This window comes from Aythya ferina (assembly GCF_964211825.1).
Source record: "Aythya ferina genome assembly, chromosome: 4".
NCBI lineage: Eukaryota > Metazoa > Chordata > Aves > Anseriformes > Anatidae > Aythya > Aythya ferina.
The window spans coordinates 2,357,301-2,383,137 of record NC_140300.1 but is presented as its reverse complement, the minus strand read 5'-3'; the positions used below and the strand labels follow the sequence as shown (position 1 = coordinate 2,383,137).

Sequence of the window (25,837 nt, the reverse complement as noted above, 5' to 3'; positions counted from 1 at the left end):
ACTTCCATAACAAAAAAATACCTACCCGAAACGCTTCACGGAACCAGTAAATAGAGATGTTAGGGTTGGGACATGAAGAAAGGCAGCCATAAACAAAACACCATGCGTGTCTCTTCCTGAACACCATCGGGACATGCCTGCTGCACGCAGGTCCCTGTGAGCCCCTTCGGTTTGTGGCCACATGCACCACCCCGAGGTGCTTCAGGTGAACAAATCCAACCACCTTCTCACCAGCAGCTCTGGTCTCTTCACTCCGAAGCAGGTGGGCTGCCCTTTGGGTCCCAGACCCAACCCTGGAGATGGTCTGAACCACACATCGTTGACTTGTCCTGCCAAGGGCCCCGCGCCGTGAGGCAGGGCTCCAGGAAACCTCCTGGCAGCTCAGCCAGAAAAAGTCTTTCCCCTCTTGGCCAGGGCAGGCAAAAGCTTTTCCTCTGCAGCTCTCATTTCTTGACTCAACTCTCTCCTTCAGCTTTTCCAAGGGAATTGTCTGTGGCTCTGGCCCCAATCCGCAGGGAGCTGGAGAGACAACAACCGAGCTGTGGGGGTGAAAGGTGGCCAGGACCAAGAATGAGCTGGTTGTCGACAATGCTGATTGTATAAAACCAAAGAAATTGGCAGACGGGCGAGGAGGAGGAAGGGCCTACACGCTCACCTCTCCTTCCCATCCCCTCCCTCCTCCCCAGCCCACCCCCCCGTCCCAAAAAAAGTTACTTGTCTGGTTGTTTTTTTTTTTAGAGAAACCGACACAAAGAGAGTCACTGCCTGGCGTGTGCCCGCCCTGCCTCACATCACCAGGAGGCTCAGCACGGCCAGAGATGGGAGAAGCCATGAGTGCAATGGGGATTCTGCCCGGAGGGATGGAGCTGCTGGGCTGGAGGCCTCTGAGGACAGGCGAGTGGAGCCCCGCAGGAGCCGCTCCTCCCCGGCCACCTGCAAGAGAAAGGAGACAACACGGGGTGAGGAGCTGGGTTGTTCCCCACATCGGTCTAGATTTCAGGTCTCCAAGCCCTGAAGCCTTCCTGTGGGTTTTCACGTGCAGGAGGAGACTCGGCCTGGCTCTAGACGTGTGGTGGTGAAGGTGGTGGTGGCACCAGGGTCATGGGCAGAGAACCCACAGGTCTGGACACCAGGCTGGAGATGTCCTTTTGTAAAACGGGTACCTGAACACCTACTGTGAGCAACAGAGATCCATGCAGCCCAAGAAGTCACCGCTGGCCAGTGGTTTGATGTGGTGGCCTCTTCAGGTGGAGATGTCCCCTAGGTGTTGAAGGCATCACTTGCAGGTGATGGCTTGGATAAAAATCTCAGTGCAGGGTGGGGACCACCAGCCAGAAGCAAGATCTCCAAGTCCTGGTTACCATTGTGGTTTTGGCCAGATGAATTTATCCCTGTGCCATGCGTGGCCATCAAGGCCCCAAAAAGTAGTAAGGGAAGCTGATACGTCTACACCTCCTGAGCTGATAACTGCTCAGTGGAAACAGAGTGGAGCGGGATGATTTGGGTGTTTTCTCAGCAAAAGACACAGGGAAAGAGCTTTGAAAACCTGCATGTGGAAGCTCCCTGGAGGTATCAGCTAGCCCAGCACAAAACCCACACTCGGTCCTCAGAGTCTAGTTAACTGCAGCTTCTGTTACCTGTACGTTCAGTAAATCAGGGTCACTGTTAATTATTCAACAGTAAAATAATTCATTCTGAAGATTAATCTGGTGGGTGGCAAGTCAAGGTCATTGCTTTTTACTTAATAATAAAATATTTAATGCTTATTACTGTCATCATCAGTAAATTACCCTGTTATTTGTTTTAGAATAATTTCAATTTAATATTAATTTGATACTAACAATTTGCTGCTGACTAGAACCTTTCAGCTGAGGTTTCCCAATGCTTAGCAAACTCTGGTCAGTTAATCCTCAACGTGTGACCTCCAGCAGATGAAATGCTTGTCTGAATCTACGTGGCTGCCCTCCAGCAGGGCAAGGGGCTGAACCAGTGCTCATGGATCCCTTTTACACTCCTGAAAAGCACAGGGATGCTCCCAGTACTCCTAGAAAACCCATGTATCTCAAGAGAACCCATGAAAGAAAGGAGATGGTGACCAACAGGCCAGAGGACAGCAAGGGATAGGATGGGATGGGATGGGATGGGATGGGATGGGATGGCATAGCCCATGGATTCAGGCAAGAAGATGTCAGGGCATGAGGAAGAGGATGATGAGGGACTCCTAAAGGTGGAGGGAAGGCTGGGTATCTGCACCTAGCTGAAATGACACGAGCAGATGAGGGAGCTGAAATGAGGAGGGCTGGAAGCCATGGAGCAGGCATGGACAGAGCCAGGCATCCCCTTGGGGCCAGGCTCTCCTACCTTGGTTGGCTGGAGGTGCTCGAAGATGTTCTCTCTGAGGGTTGCCACAGCTCTGTTGGCGTTTCGCTCCTGCTTGTACATCTGTGTGGTGGGGGGGATGGACGGGGCCACGGCTGAGTTCAGGTAGGTCCCATTGCCAAAGGCCAGGATGGCGTTTTCTTTGTGTGAGAGAGAGATGGAGAAAAGCATCAGCAGGGGAAAGCACACACCTCCTTTCTCCAGCTTCCTTTGGCTGCCTGTCCCAAATGACATCCCTGAGGACCTTCAGAGCTCCTTTGCTGAAACCCCAGGGAGGATTTGGGCACCTACAGCCTCCAAAGGACTAGGTCACCTCCGTGTCCTTGCTCCCCAGACCTTTACAGGGAGCCTCACCAGCCTGTGGGCAATGCTGCTGGAGGATTCCTGGCGATACTCACGGAGACAGATGTTGTCGGTGAAGAGGCGCAGAAAGCTCTCACACTCTTCCTGCCGGTTGCCACTAGCATTGCACGTGCACCAGGGGGCTATGCTGGAGGTCGAGTTGTCAATGTAGTTGGGAGTGATGGGGCTGCCTGCAGGAAGGGTGAGAAGTGTTATCACAAAACTGGTATTTCAGGAGGGGACGGGACATTTCCCTTTTTTGCCTTTTTTTCACCCCTCTACCAACAAAGCCTTCAGTCGATCAAAGTGGGCTATCAGCCTAAGGAAGGGGCAACTCCTGGGAGCTCAGGTTTCCAAATAACATTCAAAAACTGTATGTGAACCTGTGTCACATCGTCACTAGACAAGTCACAGCCTCCAGAATGGTCAGAGACAACAAAGGAGGGATTAAACCACAAAGAAATCTTGACCCAAAGAGCTGTCAATTTATCCCTTGGGATGGACCAAGTCCAACACATTGGTGCTTCTCTTTGGACTCTGGCTGTGCTCGTGCTAACAGCTGCCAGCTGGGTCTCTGCAGCATCTGCAAACCAAATTTGACATCTGCAATCAGTGAGATGGCAGGGGACGGTGATTTCCCAGGGCATCACCAGCAGTGGGATCAGGGAACACCCACCAGAGCAGATGCCTGGGGTTAACCGATCATCCTGAACTTCTGTTAGGGTGCAGGTTTTTTTTCTGCCTCTGCTGCAGCTATCATAAAATTACCCAATGCTCACAGCAGAGAGAAAGACCAACAATTCTTGTTGATCCCAGCCTCGGATGGCCACCTCACAGCTTTTAGTGGGCTGGAGTACAGGCAATGCTTCCCCCCAAGGGTGGGAGGGAGAGCAGCTGAAGGATAAAGTATGAAACATGAATTATGGAGCCCAGCTCACCTATGATGCCGGTGTATGCCAGCAGGCAGGCAGCATAACTGTCCCGCCGGCAGCCACTCGCAGCCTGCAGGGATGGTTGGCAATTGAACTGGAACTCTGCGTAGCGTGACCTGACAGAGAGAGAGCACAAAACGGGACTTATTAGCACTTATTTGGGGCAAAATGGGACATAATCGCGCACTGGAGGTGTCGAATGTGATTGCACAGAAGGGGATGTGTTCACACGATCCTTTGCTGCTGCAGTTGTTGCTAAGCTGGTTTGGATAAATATCACAGGTTTTCTTCTCTCCTGCCCCCTCCAGCAATCCAGAAGTGGGTTTAATCACTCAGAGAGGAGAATGAATAGGTGCTGTAGGTCATGTTTTACAGGCCTCCCCTGGGACTGCAAGAAAGGTGCAGTCTTGGAAGTAATGTTTGTTTTCTGATGTACGAAGCTGATTTTCCGAGGAAGAGCTGTTGTAGGCAGCGAGGGAATTCGTTCCCTACTGCCATTACCTGACTTCTGGGTACTAACTTCCCCTAGAGACCTAAGCCTTCATTTTTGGACTGAATTGCTGAGAAAGAGAATCACTCTGGCCCAATTTCTCTCTCTTCAAAGATTATGTTCAAAATGTAGCCGAGGACATCTTCAGATTAAGGGCAATGCCCCAAGGCTCAGATATGCTCTAACCACCTCCTCTGCTACAGGCAGGAGATGTTTGGACTCATTGGAGCCTGTGGAGCAGGAGGTGCATGCCATGCTCCTCTCACCTCTGTTGTGCCTTGGGTTTTGTGTGGTCTGGGTAAAAACAACAAATGGCTCAGAAGAAAGGGGCTTTGAGACCCAAACCTGGTCTTGTTGGGACCCTCCAGGCCATGCAAGGAAGCAAGTGCATCATTCAGATGTGCCAAGGTGCTCCTTGTATGTGGCTTCCCTACTTCTTGGGTGGATAAGCTCTGTAAATCATGCTGCCAGCCAGGTATTTGACACCCAGTTCTTTAGGGGTGGCTCCATTGTTGGCACATCTAGTGGCATTTGGACATTGCAGGATACCTAAGACATCCACATGGGGCTTTCAGGTAGGACATACTACTGGAGATACAGATCCACGAGGCAGGCAGCCAGGGCCCAGGTAAGATGTCCTAAGGTTCCTCATATAGCATCAACCTCTCTCTCCTGTGCCACGGCCAGGCAAAAACACTTAAAAAATTTATGCTGTATTATTTGGAGGGGGGAGATGTGGATTGCAGTTTTGTATCACAGAATCACAGAATCACAGAATTTCTAGGTTGGAAGAGACCTCAAGGTCATCGAGTCCAACCTCCAACCTAACGCTAACAGCCCTCCACTAAACCATATCCCTAAGCTCTACATCTAAGCGTCTTTTGAAGACTTCCAGGGATGGTGACTCCACCACTTCCCTGGGCAGCCTGTTCCAATGAATCATTCACGTTAGCAAAGCCCACACCTCCAAGCAGGGAAATTTGAGAGGTTATGGATGATAAGAAGCTGCAAGAAGGCTTAGCAGCACAGGCAGGATTAGCCCGGAGTAGTTTACTCCTCTAAAGTGCCATGATGTGTTGTTCCTGCCTCTCCTTGTGGTTTCTGCACTGCTGCCTTTGACCGGGTCACACATCAACCCCTTGCTCCCGCCGCGTCTCTAGAGGATGTTTTATATTATATATTCAGAGACCAAGGAACCAGATAATTAACAGCTGTGCTGCTTGCAGGAAATGGTTTCCAGCCTCCTGGGAAGCAACACTTTCCCCTTTGATCCTCCTCTTCCCCCCTGGGTCCACTTGCCTTGTTAGGGAGAGGGCAGTACCCCACAATTTGGGATTCCCTAGGTAGCTGGGGGAAATCTCCAAGTAAGAGCTGGTGTGGCTCAGGGGCTTTGCATCTTTCAGAGTCAGCTTCAGCTCTGCTGCTCAGTTTTTGTCCATTAGCAGCATATTTGGGTGCAGAGGGATGAAGGCATTAATGCTAGTCCACCTTTCCAAAAGGACATTTGCTGCCCTCACTTCCCCTTCTGAAAATACAAGGTTTGTTTTAATGTACTTTAATGATGATGTTCTGGCAGTGGATGGCTGCTGGGAGTTCAGCTCAGGAAATCCCAAAACCCAGAATAATTAGAGGTTGGGATGGGACTGGGAGACGTGTCCTATGCTGGCCTTGCTCTTTTGCTCTTCTCTAGGTGTCTGCTCATGGCCACAGCTGCACGGAGGACACTGGGCTGGGAGCATCACTGCACGTTTGGAGTGGTACAGCTTACATCTCTTGTGGATGGATGCCATACACCCCAAGAGTTGTACGTGGATTAACCTTCTGGAATATCAAAGACCTTTTGAGAATGGAGGGGTAAATATAGTGGAACTGAAGGAAAATCATGTAAGGGGGGTATATGTGAGGTGCACATTAGGGCAGGTCCGTGCCTGCATGAGGCTGAGTGGACCCCACTCTGCATCCCTGCTTTGCTTGCACCTCCCTGGAGCTATTCCCATAGCAGGTCTGTCTTTGGGACCGAATCCAAAACTGATAGGAGAGGTCAAAAAAGGCTCCAACACAAAGCTATGAAATCTGTTTCTCAAGGCCTTCCATATCAGGGTACGAGACCAGGAGATGGACCACGGGAAGGAATCACTCAGGCAGTGGCCTACATGGATGGGCTGTGGCGAGATGGATGCGCCCACCACGATCCTCTAGCTTGGCCCACCAGCTCTCCACCTCACCCACCTGAACCTACCTGCAGACGTAGTTCTCCCGGCAGGAGTCCAGGGGCGCCAGGCAGTTGGGTTTCTCCTTGGACTCGTAGGAGCAGGCGGGAACGATGGTCTGCCGCCGGCGCTCGGCACAGGCCGTATCATCGCAGGGGCAGAAGAGGAGCTCGTGGGTGTACTCGGGCGGCACACGGTCAAAAAACTTGCGCAGGGCCTTGTGGCACTTGGAGCGGTTGCAGGTGTCGGCCCGGGCCAGGCGGCGGATGCAGAAGGAGACGTACTCGGTGCGCAGCCGCTGGCACATCTCATCCACGTTGCAGGCTTTGGCGGCGTCCAGGCAGCGGTTCACCTGGGTCACCTCGTTCTCAGAGCCTGGGGGGCAGCAGAAAATGGGGATGGAGTTCACTGCTCATCTCCCCTCAAGCTGCAGCGCCCCGTGGAGACCTTCCTCCCATCCCATTCCTGCTCATGGCCACCTCAGGGTGGTCAGGATGCAGCCCACATTTGCTCCCCGTGTCCCAGCAGGGCCAAATCCCCTTTCTCCTCTCACCTTTCCTAAGAGGTGCCATGGCCACACAACAAACCTCACGCCTCAGAAACTGCTCCTAACTCCTACACTTAATAAAATAAAACTTTTCTCTACCTTCGGCATCTTATAGCACTTTATCACCACAAATTGACCACCCTGAGGCCTGGTGAGACAGCAGCCCATCCCAGCACCTGCCCAGCCACACGAGAGCTGTTTGGGTCTCACAGCCCCAAAACAACATTTTCCAGATCATTCCTGCCCAACATGTCCATGTCCTGAGCTTCAACCCTGTCTTCATGGGATGGAAATCATTTGAGGAATAGGTAGTACGGAAAAAACATTTGTCTAATACTGATTCTGAAGCTGTTTCAAAGGTGGATGGAGCTCTGTTTGATAGCAGGGAAAATGTCACAGCATCGCTAAGAGTCAGTCAAGACATTAGACTCTTTCTGATAGGAGAGATAAGATGAGGGTCCTCCAAGTGCAAGAGAGAAAATGAATTTGAAAGCGTTTTCCATCTCTGAATTAAGCCCATGACCTGAAGCACACTAGGAGGACTTTTTTCCCCAGCAGAGAAGATGATTTTTTTTTTTTTTCCAGAGGAAAAATCCCCAAAATGAAAAATTTCTAATGCAGAGTCAAGCCCTGTCTTTGGCCAGGAGTTAAGACCAGCCAGTCACCACTGACAAGTTTTAAAAGCATTGACAGTAGCTCTGAGCACTTCAAAACTGGCTGCGCTCCTTCATTTTCACAAGCGTTATCAGATGCTCCTTCTCTTAGCTGTTTATTTTTCCCTTCTTTTTTGTCTCCGCTGTTTATGGTGTGCTAAGAGATGAATTTCAAGTTTTGCAGGTATTTTATGATGGGTGAAATTTTTTTGCTCAGTGTGTTCCTACCACATAGGTGCTGCTCTTTAAAAATGCCTAGAGTTGAAGATCGCTAGAGCATCAGTTTACACTGGGGAGCTGTCAGCAAGTGTGTAGGAAACAGCTACTTGGAAGGGTTTCATTACCCATTCAGCTAATGAATCACAGGGAACACAGTAGCTTTTCTCCTGTTCCCACGCAACGACGGAGGATGTGCTTTTACAAATCACTACTACAATTAGAGAGGAGGGATATAATTCTGTTTGTACACTTCTAATGGTGGCCATACGTATTGTTTCTGTAAAATTGGATTAAAAATACCTGTCACTCTGATCTGGTGTGGGGTCATGCGAATGAATGTCTTAAGTTTCAACAAGTTCTTGGGAATTTGGGGGGTATATTTGAAAAAGGATCCTTTGGCTATGCTAACCCTATAATTCTGTGCACTGGACAGGCATAGGGCAGCAGGTCATAAGGTGTGTTATAGACTGTGATGAGTATAAATAGGAAAGAAAGATTAAAACCAAAAACTTTATGTGCCTTATGGATGCTGAGTTCTTTGGTGCATATCCCTGCTGCTCCAGGCCCATTGGCTTTGCTGCCCAACCAGTTTCAGACTGCTTTAAACACCTGACTATGTGTTAATCGTGCATAAAAATCCCCATTCCTGGACTTTGCTTCGCTCCGAAGAGCCCTGTAGGACCTCCAGTAAAAAAGGAAAAACTCTGATGACAAAGGTCACGACCCAGCAATCAGCTTTGTGCATGCTTCACTTTGCACGCTTGGATCAGCCGAGTGGAGTCAATAAAAAGACATGAGGCCAGGGAGCATCACCCTTCCCTCGCTGTTCGGATTGTAAAGGGCTGATGGGTTAATTCAGTCCTGGACATTTTCACCTAACAAGTGCCATGCTGTCAAGGGGACTGCGGACATCCATCAGATACAGAGATTTCTGGTTGTGCTCCAGCTGTGTCCTCCAGCTCAGCATCAGGTGTGTGGTCAGAAAGAGCTGCAACACGGCTGCTGGTCTGGCACATCTAACAGAGACACACGTGGAGCGCACAACCTGCTCCCAGGCGGGTAGTTTGGTGACAAAAATCACTGCCTGTAAAGCTTCCCCATGCCTGTGGTGCACAAGCAGAGCTGGCAGCTGTGATGTTGGTGATGGATGGCTTAATAGCTACCGCACTGACCTTTTAACTGAGGGGCTGAGGGTTCGTGCCCTCGAGGGGGTTAAAAGGTGTGGGGCAGCTCTGCTGACATTATTAAGGGAATTACATGATACAAAGCAGAACACGGGGCTGAGTCCTGAGGTTGCCCTCAGGGCATGGGGTTAAAAGCTGGGATTGGGATCAAGCCAGTAGGCTGGGCTGCTGACCTTTCTGCACACAGTCTGGCCCTGTGACTGATGTGGAAACACCTAATACCTAATGATATCCATCCAGCCAATGTTTCCCAGGGCTTCTGCACCGCACAGGTCATCCACCTGCTGTAGAGAGCCAGCCCACTCACGATGGCTCATTGCAAGAGACCTTCCTATCATGCCCATGAAGAGCTTCAGCCCCAGTCCTTCACGGTATGGGCATAAAAGAGCCAAAGGATAGAAATTGCAAGTGCTTCTTCTGAGGACATGTTCTTCTACCAACAATTTAGCACAGGACTCATGGGCAACTCCTTGAAAGAATGGTTGCAAGACCGTAGCCATGCAATGCTTTATAAAGAGACCACGAGATACCACAAGGTCTCATCTCATCAAGACCTCATCCCTAGCACCTGACCCACAACCAGCTCCCCTTATTTTGGAGCACTGTAGGGACATCTTCCCACCCACCTACCTGCTGTGATGGAGGCCAGCCGGACGTAATCAAAGCCCCTGATGAACGGCTCGTAAGGAGAACTCTCCAGTACGTTCATGCCTGAGGGGGGAAAGAGAAGTCAGTGAGAAGGCAGCAGAAGACCCTGAGACATACAAGGTTCAACAGCTGCAGCATAAGTTGGCTTGGTGATGAAGTTGTGTGCTCTCCAGGCCATAAGTGAATGGATACTCAAGGTCACAGGAAGAATAGGATGCAACTGGCTTTTAAAAATATATCACAACTGTGGGGTAGATCAGCCCGTCAGAGAACTGTTGAGTTTCAACCTTGTACAGCTCAAGTCCTGGGTCACCCTTCCAGGATTGCTGCTGAGGACACCAGACTGTAGCACAGGCTCTTGCTTATGGGCAGAGTTCATACCACCATCTCCCTACACACACAGGGTTTCCAAAAACATTCTTTTTTTTATTATTTATTTTTTATTTATTTTTTTCTTACTTTTTTTGTATGGTTCTCCCAGGGTCAGAGGTCCTCACCTATTTCTAGGACACAGGTAGGGCTATGCATGGGGCTGCATCTGGCAACACACGTCTACATACTTACTAACACCTCTCCCCATCTCCCAAACAGCCCTTTCTTACTTGGCACAGAGCTAATGACCCACAGCTCCCGCAGAAACTTCCTCTCTCCATTTTTAAGTTGCTGGGAAGCTAATTTTATTCAATCGGTGCTTCCCTTTTATCTGCTCAATGGTCTGTAATGCCCCGTCACCCTGATAGATACTACAGAATATTATTGAAGCAAACAGCTCAGTATCTTTTTTTTTTTTTTTTTTTTTTTTTTTTTCCTTTTATTAGACATTTAGATGGATACGGACAGCAGCAGCAGATGTACTGGCTGGGATAAAAGGACTATCAAACCTCTTGCTCTGGGCATATGCTGATCACCAGCTGCGGTCAGGAAGAAATGGCTCCCAGGGTACACAGCCCCGTGCAATTACCACAGGTGCATTACAAGGCAGCTTTACACCTTCATTGAAATATCTTGCATCGTTACTGACTGGAGAGGGGCCCATTTGTATGTTCCAGCATAGCAGTTTTATGTCCTGATGATATAGCACCTTATCAGAGAATTGTTATCGGGTTGTCATCATGTTATTGTGTCTCCAAATGGGAAGGTGGCTAAACACAGGCGCACTCAAGAGAAGCTGAGTAAATAGTACGCTTTGTAAATTCCCTGAGCACACACTTCCACAATTGATTTTATAAGAGGGCTTCTAGGAAGCTTTTTACAGCCTCCTGGGTATGTATGACTGAAAGACAGAGCCCCACACGGAGCACGTGGACTGGCTTCTTTTCTCAGTCAATTAAACATGTGTAAGGACTCGGAAACATGTGACTATTATGAGGTATATTTCCCCCGGGAAATTAAGGCAAGGAAATCAAAGGTTTGGGAGTGTGAATCTGCATTGCAAGTGAGCTTGGTGCTTGCACAAATGCAGGGCTCAGGCCATGACAGCAGAGGAGAAGTCGGGCAGACTCTTGGCTGTCTCCAATATCACCTTTCCCATGTTCTTCCCCAGGACAGAGGTCCCAAGGCAGTGGCAGGACCCCATCCAGCTCCTACCCAGCATCTTCAGACCCACACCTGGCCCCCGTGCTCCCTGCCATCCTCTCCTTGCTCTCCCAGCAGTGGTCCCAGGGCAGTGGGAATCCTCCTGGCACCACTGTCCTGCACAGCCACAAGTCTCCAGCACACTCACTACCAAGCCCTCTGCTCTGCCTCGTGCTATTCACCCTTTGGCAAGCATCTCAAGTTCCTCTCCTTTGGGAAAAAAAAAAGTAAAATAATAATAATAAAAAAATCAATGTCCTTGAGTTGGAGCCAAACAGTTTTCTTAGACTGATGGTGGGGTTGTCCCATACCCTGCCCACGCTCACTCACTGAAGCTGTGCCCCCTCCAGAACAGATCTGCAAAGCTCCCATCATAAAAAGGCAATGGAAGCCAGGCCACCTGGGAGCTGCTGGAGTGATGGAGAGGGACCCAGCTGTGTCTGCTAGCGTGGCCAGGAGACAGGAGCTGCTTTATGAGAAAATCAGGGGGAGGAGGAGGCGGGAGATGGACTGCATCCAAAACTTCAGCCCAGGAGGGTCAGCGGGGAAAGGGCTGTGACTCAACCTGTTAAGATGAATGGAGGGGCTGGATTGCTCCCTCTTCCCCAGGCTTCAATGCAAACAACTTCACTTGGCAAGCAATTAGGGGAAAGATTGGATCCTAGGTGGTGCTGGGGCCTCTTATTCCCCCTGTCAGTGCAAAGCACCATGCTCTGCACCCTGCAAGCTGTGCTACTTGAAAGCTTTCCGGGAACTTGATCAAGCAGTTCCCATTCTGGCAAGCCGGTGCTTTATGGTCTCCATCCTCTTTGTTTTGCTTGGCCTTTTGGCCTGTGTTATCACCCCTGTACCTTCCCTTTCAGCTTTCAGCCAGCAGTGTTTTATTAATCTATTTTGCAGCCTATGGTTGGAAGGTTCTGTTTTATTCCCCGTTTTAATTTTCATGGCGCATAAAATACCCACCAGCCTGACAACGAAGAGTTATGGCCACGGAGGTGCAATTTTATGATGACTCTTAAAAAACGTCAAAATCCAAACTTGCTAAATACTGGCTCTGGGAACACTTTAAATTCCAACTTGATGTCACCAGCCCCAAATCTTCACTAACCCAAAGACACCGGTGCACTTGAGATCCTCCAAGAGAGTGATTTGTTTTAAATTCACACTGTTTTTTTCCTCAGTGCCCAGACTTTGTATAGTGTTTCAATAAAATCTGGAGCTTCAGGTCTTGGCTAGAGTTCTTCTATTTACATGCAAAACATGCCATGCATTTCCCCAGCAAATATCTCAAGATATACCGGGGACATTGTGGAAAAGAAGACAACTTATAAAAAAGGAAGGAGGTGTCTCCGGTTTTTGGGATTGCTTTCCTCAAAATGCCATTACTCTGGGGGTCAGTAGTTCTTGAGAGGGATCAGGATATGATATAGGTGACCTTTTCCTTTTTTGTATTGACTTCACAGAATCACAGAATTGAAGGGGTTGGAAGGGACCTCAAAAGATCATCCGGTCCAACCCTTGACTTGGGTTCTGGGGACCTCTACAGAAAGCCCCAGCAGCAGTTTCTTTTTAAGAAGACCATGAGAAAAGAGCACCCACCCAACTGACCTTCCATCAGCGTGTGGTGGATGCTCCAGTAGACGCTCAAGCAGTGCTTCTCCTTCTTCATGCCCCGCTTGCACTTGCAGCCGTAGAGCTGGCTGGAGAGCAGGGCTGTCACCGTGCTCCGGCACTGGTTCTTGGCGTCGGGGCCCAGCTTGTTGGCTCCGTTGCCTGCGATGCATTGCCGGAGGGTCCTGAATTTGGAGCTGCAGATGGGGTCGTTGGTGCAGGACTCGCCTGCTTGGAGGCAGTCCCTGCTCGAGCTGACAGCTTCCGCCATACCTTCTGCAAGAAAAAGGGAGAGGGAGGGCGTGAGGGTGATGGAGCAACCCCGGGGATGTTCATCTTCACTTAAAGAGGTTGAAATCACCCTCTCCACTACCCACTCTACAAGCAATGACCTTGTTTCTGTAGCCCTTAAGCAGGTGGGTGGCTCCCCAGCAGGTCGGCTGGGGGTGTAAATGCCCATGCTCACCACCCTTACTCAGGAGATGCCCCATACGAGGGTAAATATTTTACCTGGCCAAGTGTGCTTCAGCATTGCCCAGCAGCATCAGAGAGGAGTGAAAGCAGAGGACTGGGAGAAGGGAACCTGGATGTTGAGGAGGCTTGGCTCAACCTGAGCTTCAGCACTCCAACCCAGCCCTCTCTCCCAAAGTTTTGGGCCACCAGCAGCAGAGGGATGCACGTGGCCTCCCACACCTCTGGTTGAGGAGCCAGAAGGAGAGGTCACCTTCATCCTTGGGCCCAGGGTCTTCCTGCTTTGAGACAGAGACCCCAGATGGGGTCAGCATGGAAGCAGGAGTATACATGCATCTGGTTCCTGATGCTTGTCCTTTCCTGCTTGGAGCACAAAAACCTCTCCGAGCCCTTTGCTTCCTCACTTTTCAATTTCATCTCCATCCTCCAAAGATAAAGGAAGCCCAGTCCTCCCGGAGACCCCACTCACTCCTCCTTGCACATGATTTAACGCTGCCCACACCTTCTTGAAGCTATGAGCTGCCCCATGTGGAGTGTTTTGACATGGATTTAGCACACACGTGTCCCTTGTTCATTGTCACCACCTCCCCAGGACTCCCACTGTTTTATCTCGGCTTTTTCCAACCTCCTGCGAATTCTCCTCAGAATTACTTGTGAAAACACAAAGTGCTGCTCTGTTCCCCCTGCTGTGAGGACAGAGAAAAGCACAGGAGGAAGGCATCAGTGCTACCACACACCAATAAATTAAACGTGCCCAGCAGGGCTCGGTGCTGCTGTGTCCCCATGGCCTGCAGCAGACCATTTCCATGCTATTAAATGCTCTTCCACTCTCCAGCTGGCTGGCCACATCCAGACTGACTGCTGGGATGGGTCCTGGCCTAGGATCACTCCAAGGCTCATGTAAGCATCACTGCACCCTGGCAATGATGGGGCCAGAGGCTCAGCTGTGCTCAGCGGGGCACGGTGGCACCCATGGTGGGGACAGCACAGGAGACAAGGAGAATTGCATTCCTTCCAGTCTTGGTGGTGCTCTGGAGCATGTCAACATGGGTCAGGCACGGCTGCACCATGGCCTGGGGGAGTGGTGAAGACTGGAACCCAGTTTATGGCAGGGGAGTTTCAGTCCTCATGCCTGTAAATGTGATCTTTGGATTCTGCTACACTATAAAAGCAGAAAGCGTTGCTATGACCTTGAAGGAGGATTTCTCAAATGGTTCCCAAAAGGGAATCCTTACCCCCAACATTGCAAATTTGGATGGGAATACATTACAGCTTCATGGGATAGATAAAACAGGGGGCCCTTCTCATGTTGAACCCCTCCAGGGTCTGCTCCTGGTGAGTGCCAACTTGGACAACACCAACAAATTCTCTCTCTGAAATGTGGCCCCCAGGTTTCCATCCCTGAGAGCTTTATGAAATCTCCACTCCCTCTGATTTCCTATTGATTCCTCCATGGGATCTCTGTTCCCTCCTTCCACCTGCTGCCTCCCAGGCCCCGAATTTCGGCACCCTCCCTGCCTCTGCTGCCCTCCTCATGCAGGACTTGAGCCTGGTGCACTCATTCCCCTTCCTGGCAGTGGCAGGGTGTTTCCTTAGAAGCTGCTGTTTCTGTTGCTCTGGCTGATTAGAGTGGAAGGTAGCAGCCGGAATTCAGATATTTCAATTATGTTTATTACAAACTTTGGGTGAACCCACCAGGAGGTTTCTCCTGAAACAGCCCAATGGCATCCCAAATGCAGAAACTTTTGTCAAACTCCAGACTATTTGACGGTGCCTCATGGCCAATGACAAGCTTTCAGTTATCACAAATCTCACAACACCTCAAATTTGAGTTCCCCTTCCCCTGATTTATTCATAGACCTGGTTTGTTTAGCACTCAAGGCTTGTTCGGATCTGCCAAATGTGGAGAGAGAAATTATTTCCAACACATAGGAAACTCTGCCTTGGGCTGTCATATCTTGAAGAACTCAGAACACAAGGAACCAGTTTCCTTGAAATATCATTTGGTCTGCAATTTCTCTGAGATCTATAAAGCAAGCCGGAGCTATAGTCTCTGCTTTCAGGCACTGCTGAATTTTCCATGCACAACCTTTCTGAGCAGAATCTATAGGGAAAAAAAAAAAAAAAAAAAAAAAAAAAAAAAAAAAAAAAAAGCGCTTGACTTATTTTGCCTTGACTTACTCCAAAGGATCTCCTCTGGCCTACAATAAAGCATGGCAGGTTTTATTCTAGAAGAGATGACTTTGTCAGTGTCATGTCAGCTGCTAAAAAAGTAACTTAAAATAGGAATTATATCCTTCCTTCCACCTCTCTGCTACATGAGTGGCAGACGATCCTCCCCAGGATAGATATAAACACAGCCAGCCTGTAAAAGCTGTAAAACACTTTGGGATCCCACTTTAAATAAATCAAGCAGATTGACCATTTGAGAAATTTCCTGCAAAATTTTAAGTAAATATATCCTCAAGCCGAGGCTTGCTTCGCAGAACAAAGGCCGGGGGTGAATATTTACAGCCCAATCCTGGGGCATAAAACACCACCGTGCAGGCTTTACAGCAGAGGTGCTTGAAGCAACTTTAACTGGAGCGTCACGAATGACCCGCTCCATAATCATGTCACTTAAAAACCAAATCATTCAGGGGCTTTTATTGTCAGCGACGTCTTTGCAACTGAGACAACATAACACTGCGTTTTTCCTCCTCGCACTACCCCTGAGAGAGTAATTTTATGCAACATTAAGAGAGCGCCTCTCAGGGAAAGAAAAAAAAAAAAAAGGTAAAAAAAAAAATCTCGGTGACATAAAATAGACAGCGCTTGCTAACAGGCAGGGACAAAAGCAACATTAGGTTTTCTCTCCCATAGGCAAAGCAGCCCTTCTGGTTTTGCCTTCAGAAATAGCATCTTAATGATGATCCACCATGGGATTTCTCTCCATATCTGCCCCTGGTTGATGGGGCTGGGTGTATGTGCCGGGTTGTGCGTGGCTTGGGCTTTTTGTGCCTCTGCTTTTCTAATAGCACAACTTCCAGCTCCCTCTGCTCTCTTTAAAAGCCCATTTGTCTGAATTTTTATTCCTCGCTTGCCGCTAATTTCACGCTGTTTACGGTGGGCAGATGGGGTAATGAGTTTATTTTCACATCCTGTTTGCAGCGCTGCTCCACATCTGTTTCTGCTCTTGCTTACCTCGGTGACACTCACATAAAGGCACTCCTAATGTGCAGCAGTAAGAGAAAAACCTGGCTCTTCCCAATGCCTTAACAGAGCCCTGCTTCTCCTGCAGCAGGTCTCTCAAAGTGCACTTGGTTGGACGAGGAGATCTGACTCTCCTTCAAGGAGATTATTTCCTTCACCATGCAAATGCAGCAGGGTCTGGGGTGCAGAAGTGTGAAGGTGACACCGCGTGCCAGCTTGGAAATGGCACACAAAAGGCTTTGTGTAACAGAGCACTGCCACCAGACCCTGCTATGCTAACTTTCCAACCCCTCCTGCAGCAGGACAGGGGGTGCAGATGTTTTAGGAGGCACCACATCATGTTTTATGGTGCTGTCCAACCTGGGGTTTTGGCACACCTCCCTTTTTTTGTATGTCTTTGGTGTGAATCCATGCACAGTGCTAGGAAGTCAGTCACTATTAGAGAGACAAGCTGTTGACTCCAGATTTTATTATTTTTTTTCTTTTATAATATTTGCTGCTTAGAGGAGGACAACCATCCAAAATCTCTAGCAAGGCAACAGAAGTGGTTTATTGCCCATTTAGGTTTTAGGAAGCACCAGGCTGGGTCAGATTAAATCTGCAGGACAAATATTGGTGCTTGACAATAGGTAACTGCCTGATAACCAACCTGGGGCTGTCAGAAATAATTTGTTACTCACAGTTTTCCTGGAGTGAGAAAGGATGGGGAAAGGAGTCTGGAAGAAATATTCATAGAATTTCCCAAATATTCATAAACCAATAGTGATGAATGAATGTGTCCAGGTGGCTAATGCTGGTGGTCACTCTTAAAACTTGTTTAGACTCTGCTTTCATACCCTGCCTTTACAGTCAAGCGCTCAGAATCACCTAAGACCAAACCCCTGTATACAGCCCAGATGTCATTTCCCATTTCCCATCAAAATAGCTGCAGATGTTGCAGTGGACTGCCTTCCCTCCACACATATTTTTTGGATATGCCACCACCTGCATACCTGAGATTTTCTCCAGGAGGGCAAGAAGCTGTGGCTCACAGGTCCCTCTTTCCAGGGGTCCCTTTTGCAATGGGCTTGGGACACTCAATAGTGCTTGAGGTATGCCAGAGTGGCAACACCACTAGGAATTAGCTGTCTGCACTGCTCCAGCATGGACTTACTAGGGCTCATGTTGCTGGACATGAGCCTGATTGAGAGAGAAGAATGCAAATTGTAACAGAACTGCCCCCATTAAACACCTCTGCCATACTGATGGTCCTTCCTCCAGACCCGTCTGAGAGCAGCCCTGCCAGGAGATCCCCCATGCCTTGCACAGCTGTCAAACAGATTTCGTAGTGCCCAGCAAACCCCTTTGGGATGCTGTTTTGCTGAATTAGATCAGAGCAGCTCATGCAGGGAAGATGTCACCATTCATTGCTGTCAACCCTCTGTGGAACTGGACGGGTTTACAAACATTACACACACAGAATGAAATCCCTCAGTGCAAACTGATCTTTTGCTAGCAGTTCTTCCTGGTCAGTGCTGGGGTGGGGGAATTTGCAGAGAACACTTCAGGAATGTAACGTTGGAGGGTGTCAAAGCAATGCCAGAAAGTTCGAGCCAATAACATGCTGCACATTTTCAGCAGGCATTAAAAATGTGCTTGCCTGACTCTTTGCACCTACATCTCTGACCTTCCTCCCGTTACTTTAAGGTTATAAGCAATTTCTTGTCTGAAGAGTGCCTTCAGGCAGGACTTTACAAGCACTGGGGAAATACAAATAAATACAACAACACTCACTAAGTGGTTCCTTCTCTAATAGCTGTTCCATGTACAAGATAATTTACTCATTGCACAGAATCAAAACCAGAAGAAACCACATTCCTGTATTCTGGCTTCCTGCTTGTCGTAGACTAACACGTGCCACCTGGATACCTTCAGAGCAGCCTGAAACTTTAGTCATCCTGTTAGTTAAGATCCCTGATGTGGCAGGAGATTTATTAAGCAAGTAACTCCACCTGTCAATGGCATGACAGATCTTTGCAAGTCTGAGGATGAGCACGTGTTTTTGGTGGGCTATCCTCTGCCCTGTGGGGACTTATTTAGGCTGCAAAGTGAGAGTGAAACGCGATGGCCACACGTGTTAAATGAACGCATGAATTACTCAAAGAGGGCACAGTGAGTCGGGTTTTAGATACCTGCTGAGATGAACTCAGTAATCCCCCATTTGTCTTTGACAGCCCTTCGCATCCGTAGCTCTCTTAGCCATTTACCAGGAGGCAAGTGTCGCTCTGACTTTGCTAAAGCCTGGGAAGGTGAAGCAATCTATTTGTCCCCCACCGAGTCAATGACTAGAACCTGCCTGGGAAAATAAATAAATAAATAAATAAATAAATAAATAGTTCATGAGATGGGACATAGGTTGTGGGATAGGGTCTGCAAACTTTAAGGCTGGAAGAAAACCCCTCTGAATGTCTGTAGTCTGGCGAAGTTTCATCACGCATCCATTACCCTGAAGGAGAAAAAAATTCTTCCTGCAAACTCTCATGATAACTTGTAGTGAAGTCTCCCTAGATATCATTATTCTCCTGCACTAGCACATCCTTTCTGACAAGACTTCAGCCTTTGTTTTGCAAAGATGCCTCTGGAAAGCCCCATCCTGCTCAATTGACTCAGCCAGACTAACCACAGACTCAGCTATAAACAACGATTTTATGAAATGAAGATGCAAATCAGACCATCATGCTGCGTGCATGACCTGCTTGCAAACAGTTGTGTACCTGCCCTGAATAAGATTCATCCATATCACCAGAAAAAAAAAAAAAAGAAAGAAAGAAAAAAAAGAAAAAAAAAAAAAGGCTTACAAGCTCTGAGCATCCATGAGAATTCAAATTGGGTACACTTTATTCTGAAATGCATACTCTGAAAAGCATATTGTACTACAGGATACAGGTTAGGGCAGTGATCTTGAATTGTGTCACATTCAGTGCTTGCCAAAACTTGAGGACACTGTGACAGTGATAGCTCAGGGGGCTTCAGTCCCTCATTTCTGGTGTAATTGAAGTGCTTCCCCTATCCCAAAGTTAACCAGTTACACCACCTGAAGGAGATAGGTCAATTAGTGAGGCTTTTGGTCAATAGGTCTTAACACATGTGCCTATAAACAAGCATCAGAGATATCAGGTCCTTGTCCATACATTAAAGATAAGAGCAGGGAGCTGTAAGAACAACTGTATTAAAGCCTGTGAGGTCTCAGGGATCAGAGATCTCTAAGTACTTAAATTATGTACACATAAACCATAAGCTGTACCTAAATTTGGCTTTAAAATATGGTAAAATCAAAGATTCTCTGCTAAGGCATAGCAAAGCAAATTTAGATCCAGGATGGTCTACCTCTGGTTGGGTCTGCTCAACCAACTTGTCTCCTGTGCCTCCTTCCCCTTTTCTGACCTGGCATGGTCCTCATCCAGACACCTCCTTCTGCACTGGAAAAGTTCATTTTTCCATTTTCAGTTCATTTCTTGTTCATTTTCCCCCCAAAGGGGAACTGAACAAGACCTTTCACCGCATGCCTTCCTGTGACTTCAAGCCTGGTATTTGACCGTATGCTGTTGAAAGCACATCCCAAAGAAGATGACTCAGGAAGAATATCAAGAACCTTTGAGACAGAATCATCTTTATTCTTCCTATTAATCTGATCCCAGGAGGACACTGTGGGCATCCTGTTCCAAAGAGAAGAATTCATTATGCATTTTCTTGGAGAGAGAAGGTACAGTGAGGAAACCTAACTGGCCATGGCTGCGAAGTTGGAAGCACACAGATTGTCTGCATCTCTTGGAAAACTTCAGTCTGATCTCTGTAGAAAGCAGGGAAAAAAGAACTTGAGCATGCACACGTGTGTGTGGAGGGAGGGTTGTGGAAAATGCAGAGTATTGTTCACGCCCAACATTTATTGAGTCAAAAATGTGGCTGATGGGAACCTATACAGACTGTCGAGCTGAGGCACTAAATGTATTGCTTTGAATGTGTTTTTATTGCTGACATTTTAAAGCAAATCTTACTGGCATATCAAAATACTTCCAATGAAAGCTGCCATTGAAAGAGAAGTCATTATCACTTCAACTGGTACTGTGTTCAGATGAAGTGAGAGTGATCTAAAAAGGAGAGCAGACCGCTGTAATGCTCCACATGCTGGTGACTTGCATCTGCCCTGTCCAGCCCTATGATGTTTTCTCTTCTTCTTCAACATCCTTGAGAAGAGTGTGAGACATGTCAGAGCTCTCCAGTGCAATGGTGAAAGCAACAGTCCTGACAAGGTATTTTTCTAAGCCAGGTCTGGCCATAGCAGCCCCAGACATAGAAATCCAGCCCCTTATGTGGGGAGGATGATGTTTTTAAGAATGGGACAAAAAGAAGCAAATTAAGATGGGAAGCAGGAGGTTTAGCAGGAGATTTGCTTCATGTCACCAGCAAGAACGCAATGACCAAGTCAGCTGCTGGGGTTGACACAGAGAAGAAATAAAATGTCCCCATTCTAGATTTAAAAAAAATAAAATAATACATATATATATAAATATAAATAAAAAGCTAATAAAGCTAAGATAAGGACGAATGGAGTATTCTGCAAGCATGTGCAGGAGGCAGGTGGCGAGGGTGGCACAATCCCAAGCAGAGACATCTATTTACCTCTCTGTCTGTGCCTCAAGAACAGATCAGCATCTCAGCCCAGATTTGAATAAGTAAGGCAGGCTGATACTCAGCTTTCTGAGCAAAATTTCAGCTAGTGCCTTAAAGGCTGTCTTCTGTCCAGCAGGGTTAGATACAGATCTCCTCCAGAGCCTGTAAGGGGCTTATATACATATATAAATATATAGATATGTAGTTTTTAAACTCCCCTAGCTCCACCTTCCTTCAAATCATTTGACTAAAGGTTTCTGGTGTTTGCCAACTCTTCTAAATCTTGCAAAACCCAGTCAATTAAGTATGGACCTTTGTAGAACATAACCATTTCCAGAAGCCCATATCTGCCAAATAAAAGTTTATTGTTTCCTACAAGGTACTTGAGTAGAAATCTCTCCAATTTGGGCACTGTAACAGGCTCCCCAGGGTAGCTCTGTGTGGAGCCAGGAGCAGAGCTCATTAATCCTCATGGGTCCATTCCAACTCGGGATGTTCTATTCTTCAATGTTTCTATAATAATGCAGTCTCAGAATACCCTGGATAATCTAACAGGTCCACCGTATCTGACTCACCATCATTCTTTTTTCTCTTTGAGGAGGGAATTGCTGACATGTTTCATACACAGTCATTTTCTTCATCTCTGTGTTCATTTGTGGCCGCTGCAATACGCTTTATGAGATCTCAGAGATTCTATAAAATTCCTATACATATATATACGTATAACTCTGTAATATTTTTGGCACTATTAATTTTTGTATCCATTCACCACAGTATAAATTACAGAAAGCTATGATTTGAATTGATATGTAATTCCCAAGCCTTCTTTCAGTGACACTGTTAATAAATTGCTGCAATGTCTTGTCTTTTGCCATGGCCCCCAGAAATGTATTCCCTGTTGTGTCTGAGATGAGAGAAATCTCTTCCAACAGATTTGCGTGTGTTACGTGGCTCTACAGACAGTCTCCATGTACAGACTCATCAAATGCTCTCAGGAGTGTGCCTGCTCTCAGCTGGCGTTTTCCTGGTTTGCAGGAAAACCACACGGATGCAGCTGGAAGACAGAAAGCTAAACAGCCCTCTGCTTTCTGACAGGTGAGTCTCCCCTAGCTGAATATATTTCTGTAACAGCCTCTGCAGCAAACACATCCCTCTACGCATTAATGTTTCAAGAGGGTTTCTGAAAACCACTACCACCAGTCTGCAAAGTGCACAAGGATTTTGTCACACTGCCCCGAATCATCACCAGAGGATTTACTGGCCATGTGGATCACCTCCAGGTGACACAGCTTGCCAAAACTCAGGTGCTTGCTTTCTTCACTCTTTCAAAACTCCCTGTCCAAGTTGGCACACTTGTCTCATTTTGAGTCCTTCTGCATAAGAGCCCAGAAAGCTTGTCACCTCAATTCATTCCAGGAACCAACCTCCACAAAATCTTTCTTATCTATTAAAGCAGCATCTCTGCATTGGTCTGGCTTTGGCCAGAGTCAGTATAACAATTCACTTACAGTTTCTCCCAGATATCTCACATTTCCGACTTTAAATTATATTTTTTTTTTGCCATGTTCTATTTCATGACCCTTTTCTGGGTCAGGAAACATTTCTTTTGTTGTCTTCTTCTTTTGCTGTTCTTCCCTGTCATCTTTCAGGGTATCATCAATGTGTGTTGCAATGTCCTCATTTCCTTCAAATGATTCTTGCACTTTCCTGTCAAAAGTCTCAGGAGCAAGTTAAAACCCAAAGGGAACTCTGTACAAGCAACATCTCCCATCAAGGTCATTGAAAATGCAGACTCTCAAAGTCTTCTCTGTCAGGGCAATTTGCAAGGACCCAAGAGGGGCAGCTAACAGCATAAAAGAAAATAGATCCCCAGTCATTGTCTTGGAAACATCTCCCTTGGCAGACAAAGGAAAATATTTTCTCTGAATATTCCTGTTGAGTTTATTGGGATCTAATCTCAGTCTGAGGGGTTTGTCCTTCTTTCCTACTGCTCCCGGGGGCAGGCACATTGCAGTAGTTTCTATTTTTAAAAATGATACCCAGAGTTAGTAGATAGCCCAAGACCTTTTAATTTCTGTCTCATGAACAGAGAAGCATTTCTGCGGGCTGCAGCTCTGAGTGCTTAGGATCTGACAGCACAGATTTCTATGCCTTGTTCACCAATGACATTCAAGATATATTGATATTTTTTCTTTTTCTTTTTCTTTGTTTTGTTTTGTTTTGTTTTCAACCAGGTGAATTCTTTAAATCAACTTACTTACAAGTCATAACCTCACCTACCTGTTGACCCACCTGCACTGCTGCTGGATTTTATTTTTTAGTTTAATTAATCTTTGGCTTTAGCTTAACTCCCTTCACCCCAGAATTCTTTTTTCCTTGTCTACAATTATTTGCAGAGTATCACTTTCCTGCTCCTAATACCACCCACTGTTTCACATTCTTTAAAATGTGAACCTGAAAAGGAATTTACAATGGCAAATAAAATGAAAATTAAAACAGGAAAAAAAAAAAAGGAAGAAAAAAATGAAAAAAAAAAAAAAAACAACTAAAAACTTGCTGTGTCTCTTGGTCTCTTATTGTAATCAATTCTCGGAAGGGAGGTTGATGGAAAGAGGCTGGAGGTGTGGAGAGGAACATCTGTGCTGTTGATCCATTTGGGGACAGATACACATGCCTAAACTGGGGACAGGTGTGTATCTGACGTGCACATCACGGCCTTATCCTTCTCTGAGAAAATGAAGAGCAGGACCCTAAACTTCTGCTGCTGCCCAAGCAGGTGGGTGATGAGATGGTCTGCAGTTCCAAGGAGATAAAATACTTTGAGGATCTTTTTGGGAGACACCTCCCAAATGACATCCAAGCTGCTTCCTGTCATATCCTACCCCGCTCTCCATGGAAGAAGAGTTGTTCCCTTCAGATACTGCTTTAAATACCCTCATTCCACACAACTGCTTACACAAAATTACGCATTCCCAGGGGTTTCTGGAGCCTGTCAGAGAGTCTGTGCGTACCAGCTACAAGAAGTGGCAGAAAAGTAATATCTTTGGCTTCACAGTCCTTATCAAGAATGTGGCTCTGATGAAGTGGACAAAGAAATGCCCTTTTTTAGGAAGCAGGAGAAGGAACAAGGTGAATTATAGACCGACCAGGTGGATGAGACCAGCCAGGTGGGTCAAAGGGTGATGATTTTATTTTTCCAAGTCATTTGGCAGAGGTCCACATGCAGTACCCATGAGAAAGGTCTCTGTGTAGTCATGACAAAGTGGGTGCTCATGAATACTCAAAAAGGAGTAGCATGGCACGTTTTCAGACTAGAAGGTCTTTGAGGGTCTGTTCTGTGCTGGTACTGTTCAATATTCTGATAATGAGTCCGATGAAGGAATAGAGAATAGATTTATGTAATTTGTGGCTGACAGAAGACAAGAAGGGGGTCACAAGCAATGTGCAGGACAAGAATGGAATTCAAAATTATCTTGATCCATTGAAGGCAGTGTCTGAAAACAGGAGGATTATACTGAGCAGAAGGAGAAGTGGCATTGGGCAATGCCAGTACAAGAGGACAGGAGGGAGAAGTCAAGCTAGGGAACAGATGGCTCACCAACATTATGGGGGACGTGACCATGGGGTGGGAGGTGGTTGTGGGCTGAAAAATAAAATGCAGCAGGAAGCTAACCAGAAAAGACAAGTTTCCGGGACATGAGTGGTGCATATTTAACACACAAGGCAATTATCCTGCACTTCTCAGCTCCAGTGGGCTTCAGCTGGAGTTTGGGTCCACCTTTTTGACTAGACAACACATGTTAAGGAACCTTACAAGATCCCAGAGGAATTTCATGAAAACTACAAGTGTTTTTGCAGGCCTGACCTGTGAGGAAGGTCTGCAAGAACTGGGTTTGTTTAGTTTAGGAAGACAGTTGTGAAGAAACAAATCCAAGCACTCAAATATGTAAACAAGACAGATCAGAAGCGGACAGTGATAGATAGCTCTCCACTGCGGTGGGATGTAAGATGAGACGTAATTTAGAGTAAATGTGCAGCAAGGGAGATTTAGTTAGATATTAAGAAAAATGTTATGTGGAAAGCTAAAAAGTGGAACAGATTACGGAGGGTCTGTTTAATCCCCAGCAGTGGCATTATTTACAGAAGGAGCTGTCAAAAAAGGCTCCTGCATCATCCCTCCCCTGCTGGAGCAGAAGTCTGTGCACAGGCCTTGCTGCAGTCCCTGCCTGCTTCTTGTTCCTACGGCCCTGTCCAGTTGTGGTTGCTGAAGGCCTTGTGGTTTCTGTGTGCTTGTAATGTGAGAACAGCCACCTCAAAACCAAAGAAACCACTCTGGAGTCAGGCCTGAATGTCAAGTGAATAAATTCCACATTAAGCTGATGTTAGTCAGCAGTCACCGTCACTGACGGAATCAAGACAGAGGCCTGCAAAACCAAAGATGAGAGGCAGAAACCCTGGCAAGGCTGTTGTGGAAAAGGGAAGTGGCTTTTCCTCCTCTGAGGATAATTTTTCAGGCTGGTGGTTAGGGACTCTCTTGGGAAGCAAGGGGAATGAGCTCAAAAGCCCTCCCGTGGGGGAAGAGCTGCAACCGCTACGCTACCCCATGGAAGACAAGCACTGTTTGAGACTGAATGCGGAGTTAGCCATGCCCTGAGAGCAGCGATAAAGTTCCTTGGGAAATTTAGCCCTTTGTATTTTCTTGGAAATTAAACACAGACAAAGCAGGTGTCTACT

At 47.2% G+C, this 25,837-nt stretch overlaps 1 protein-coding gene across 2 annotated transcripts in view; it reads right to left on the bottom strand.

Annotated features, from left to right (window-relative positions):
• Positions 1–704: 704 nt before the first annotated feature.
• GFRA4 (GDNF family receptor alpha 4) overlaps positions 705–25,837 on the bottom strand; it is a 65,390-nt gene continuing 40,257 nt past the window's right edge. Inside the window, exons 2-8 of one of the 2 annotated variants that reach the window (XM_084516813.1) lie at positions 12,779–13,066; positions 9,587–9,667; positions 6,383–6,728; positions 3,660–3,769; positions 2,778–2,912; positions 2,362–2,519; positions 705–933 (exon numbers count right to left, since the gene is read on the bottom strand). In XM_084516813.1, coding sequence (XP_084372939.1) covers positions 787–933; positions 2,362–2,519; positions 2,778–2,912; positions 3,660–3,769; positions 6,383–6,728; positions 9,587–9,667; positions 12,779–13,066 — 1,265 coding nt within the window. In that variant the 3' untranslated portion in view covers positions 705–786. The remainder of the gene's footprint in view (positions 934–2,361; positions 2,520–2,777; positions 2,913–3,659; positions 3,770–6,382; positions 6,729–9,586; positions 9,668–12,778; positions 13,067–25,837) is intronic. The other variant, XM_084516814.1, reaches the window with a different exon arrangement.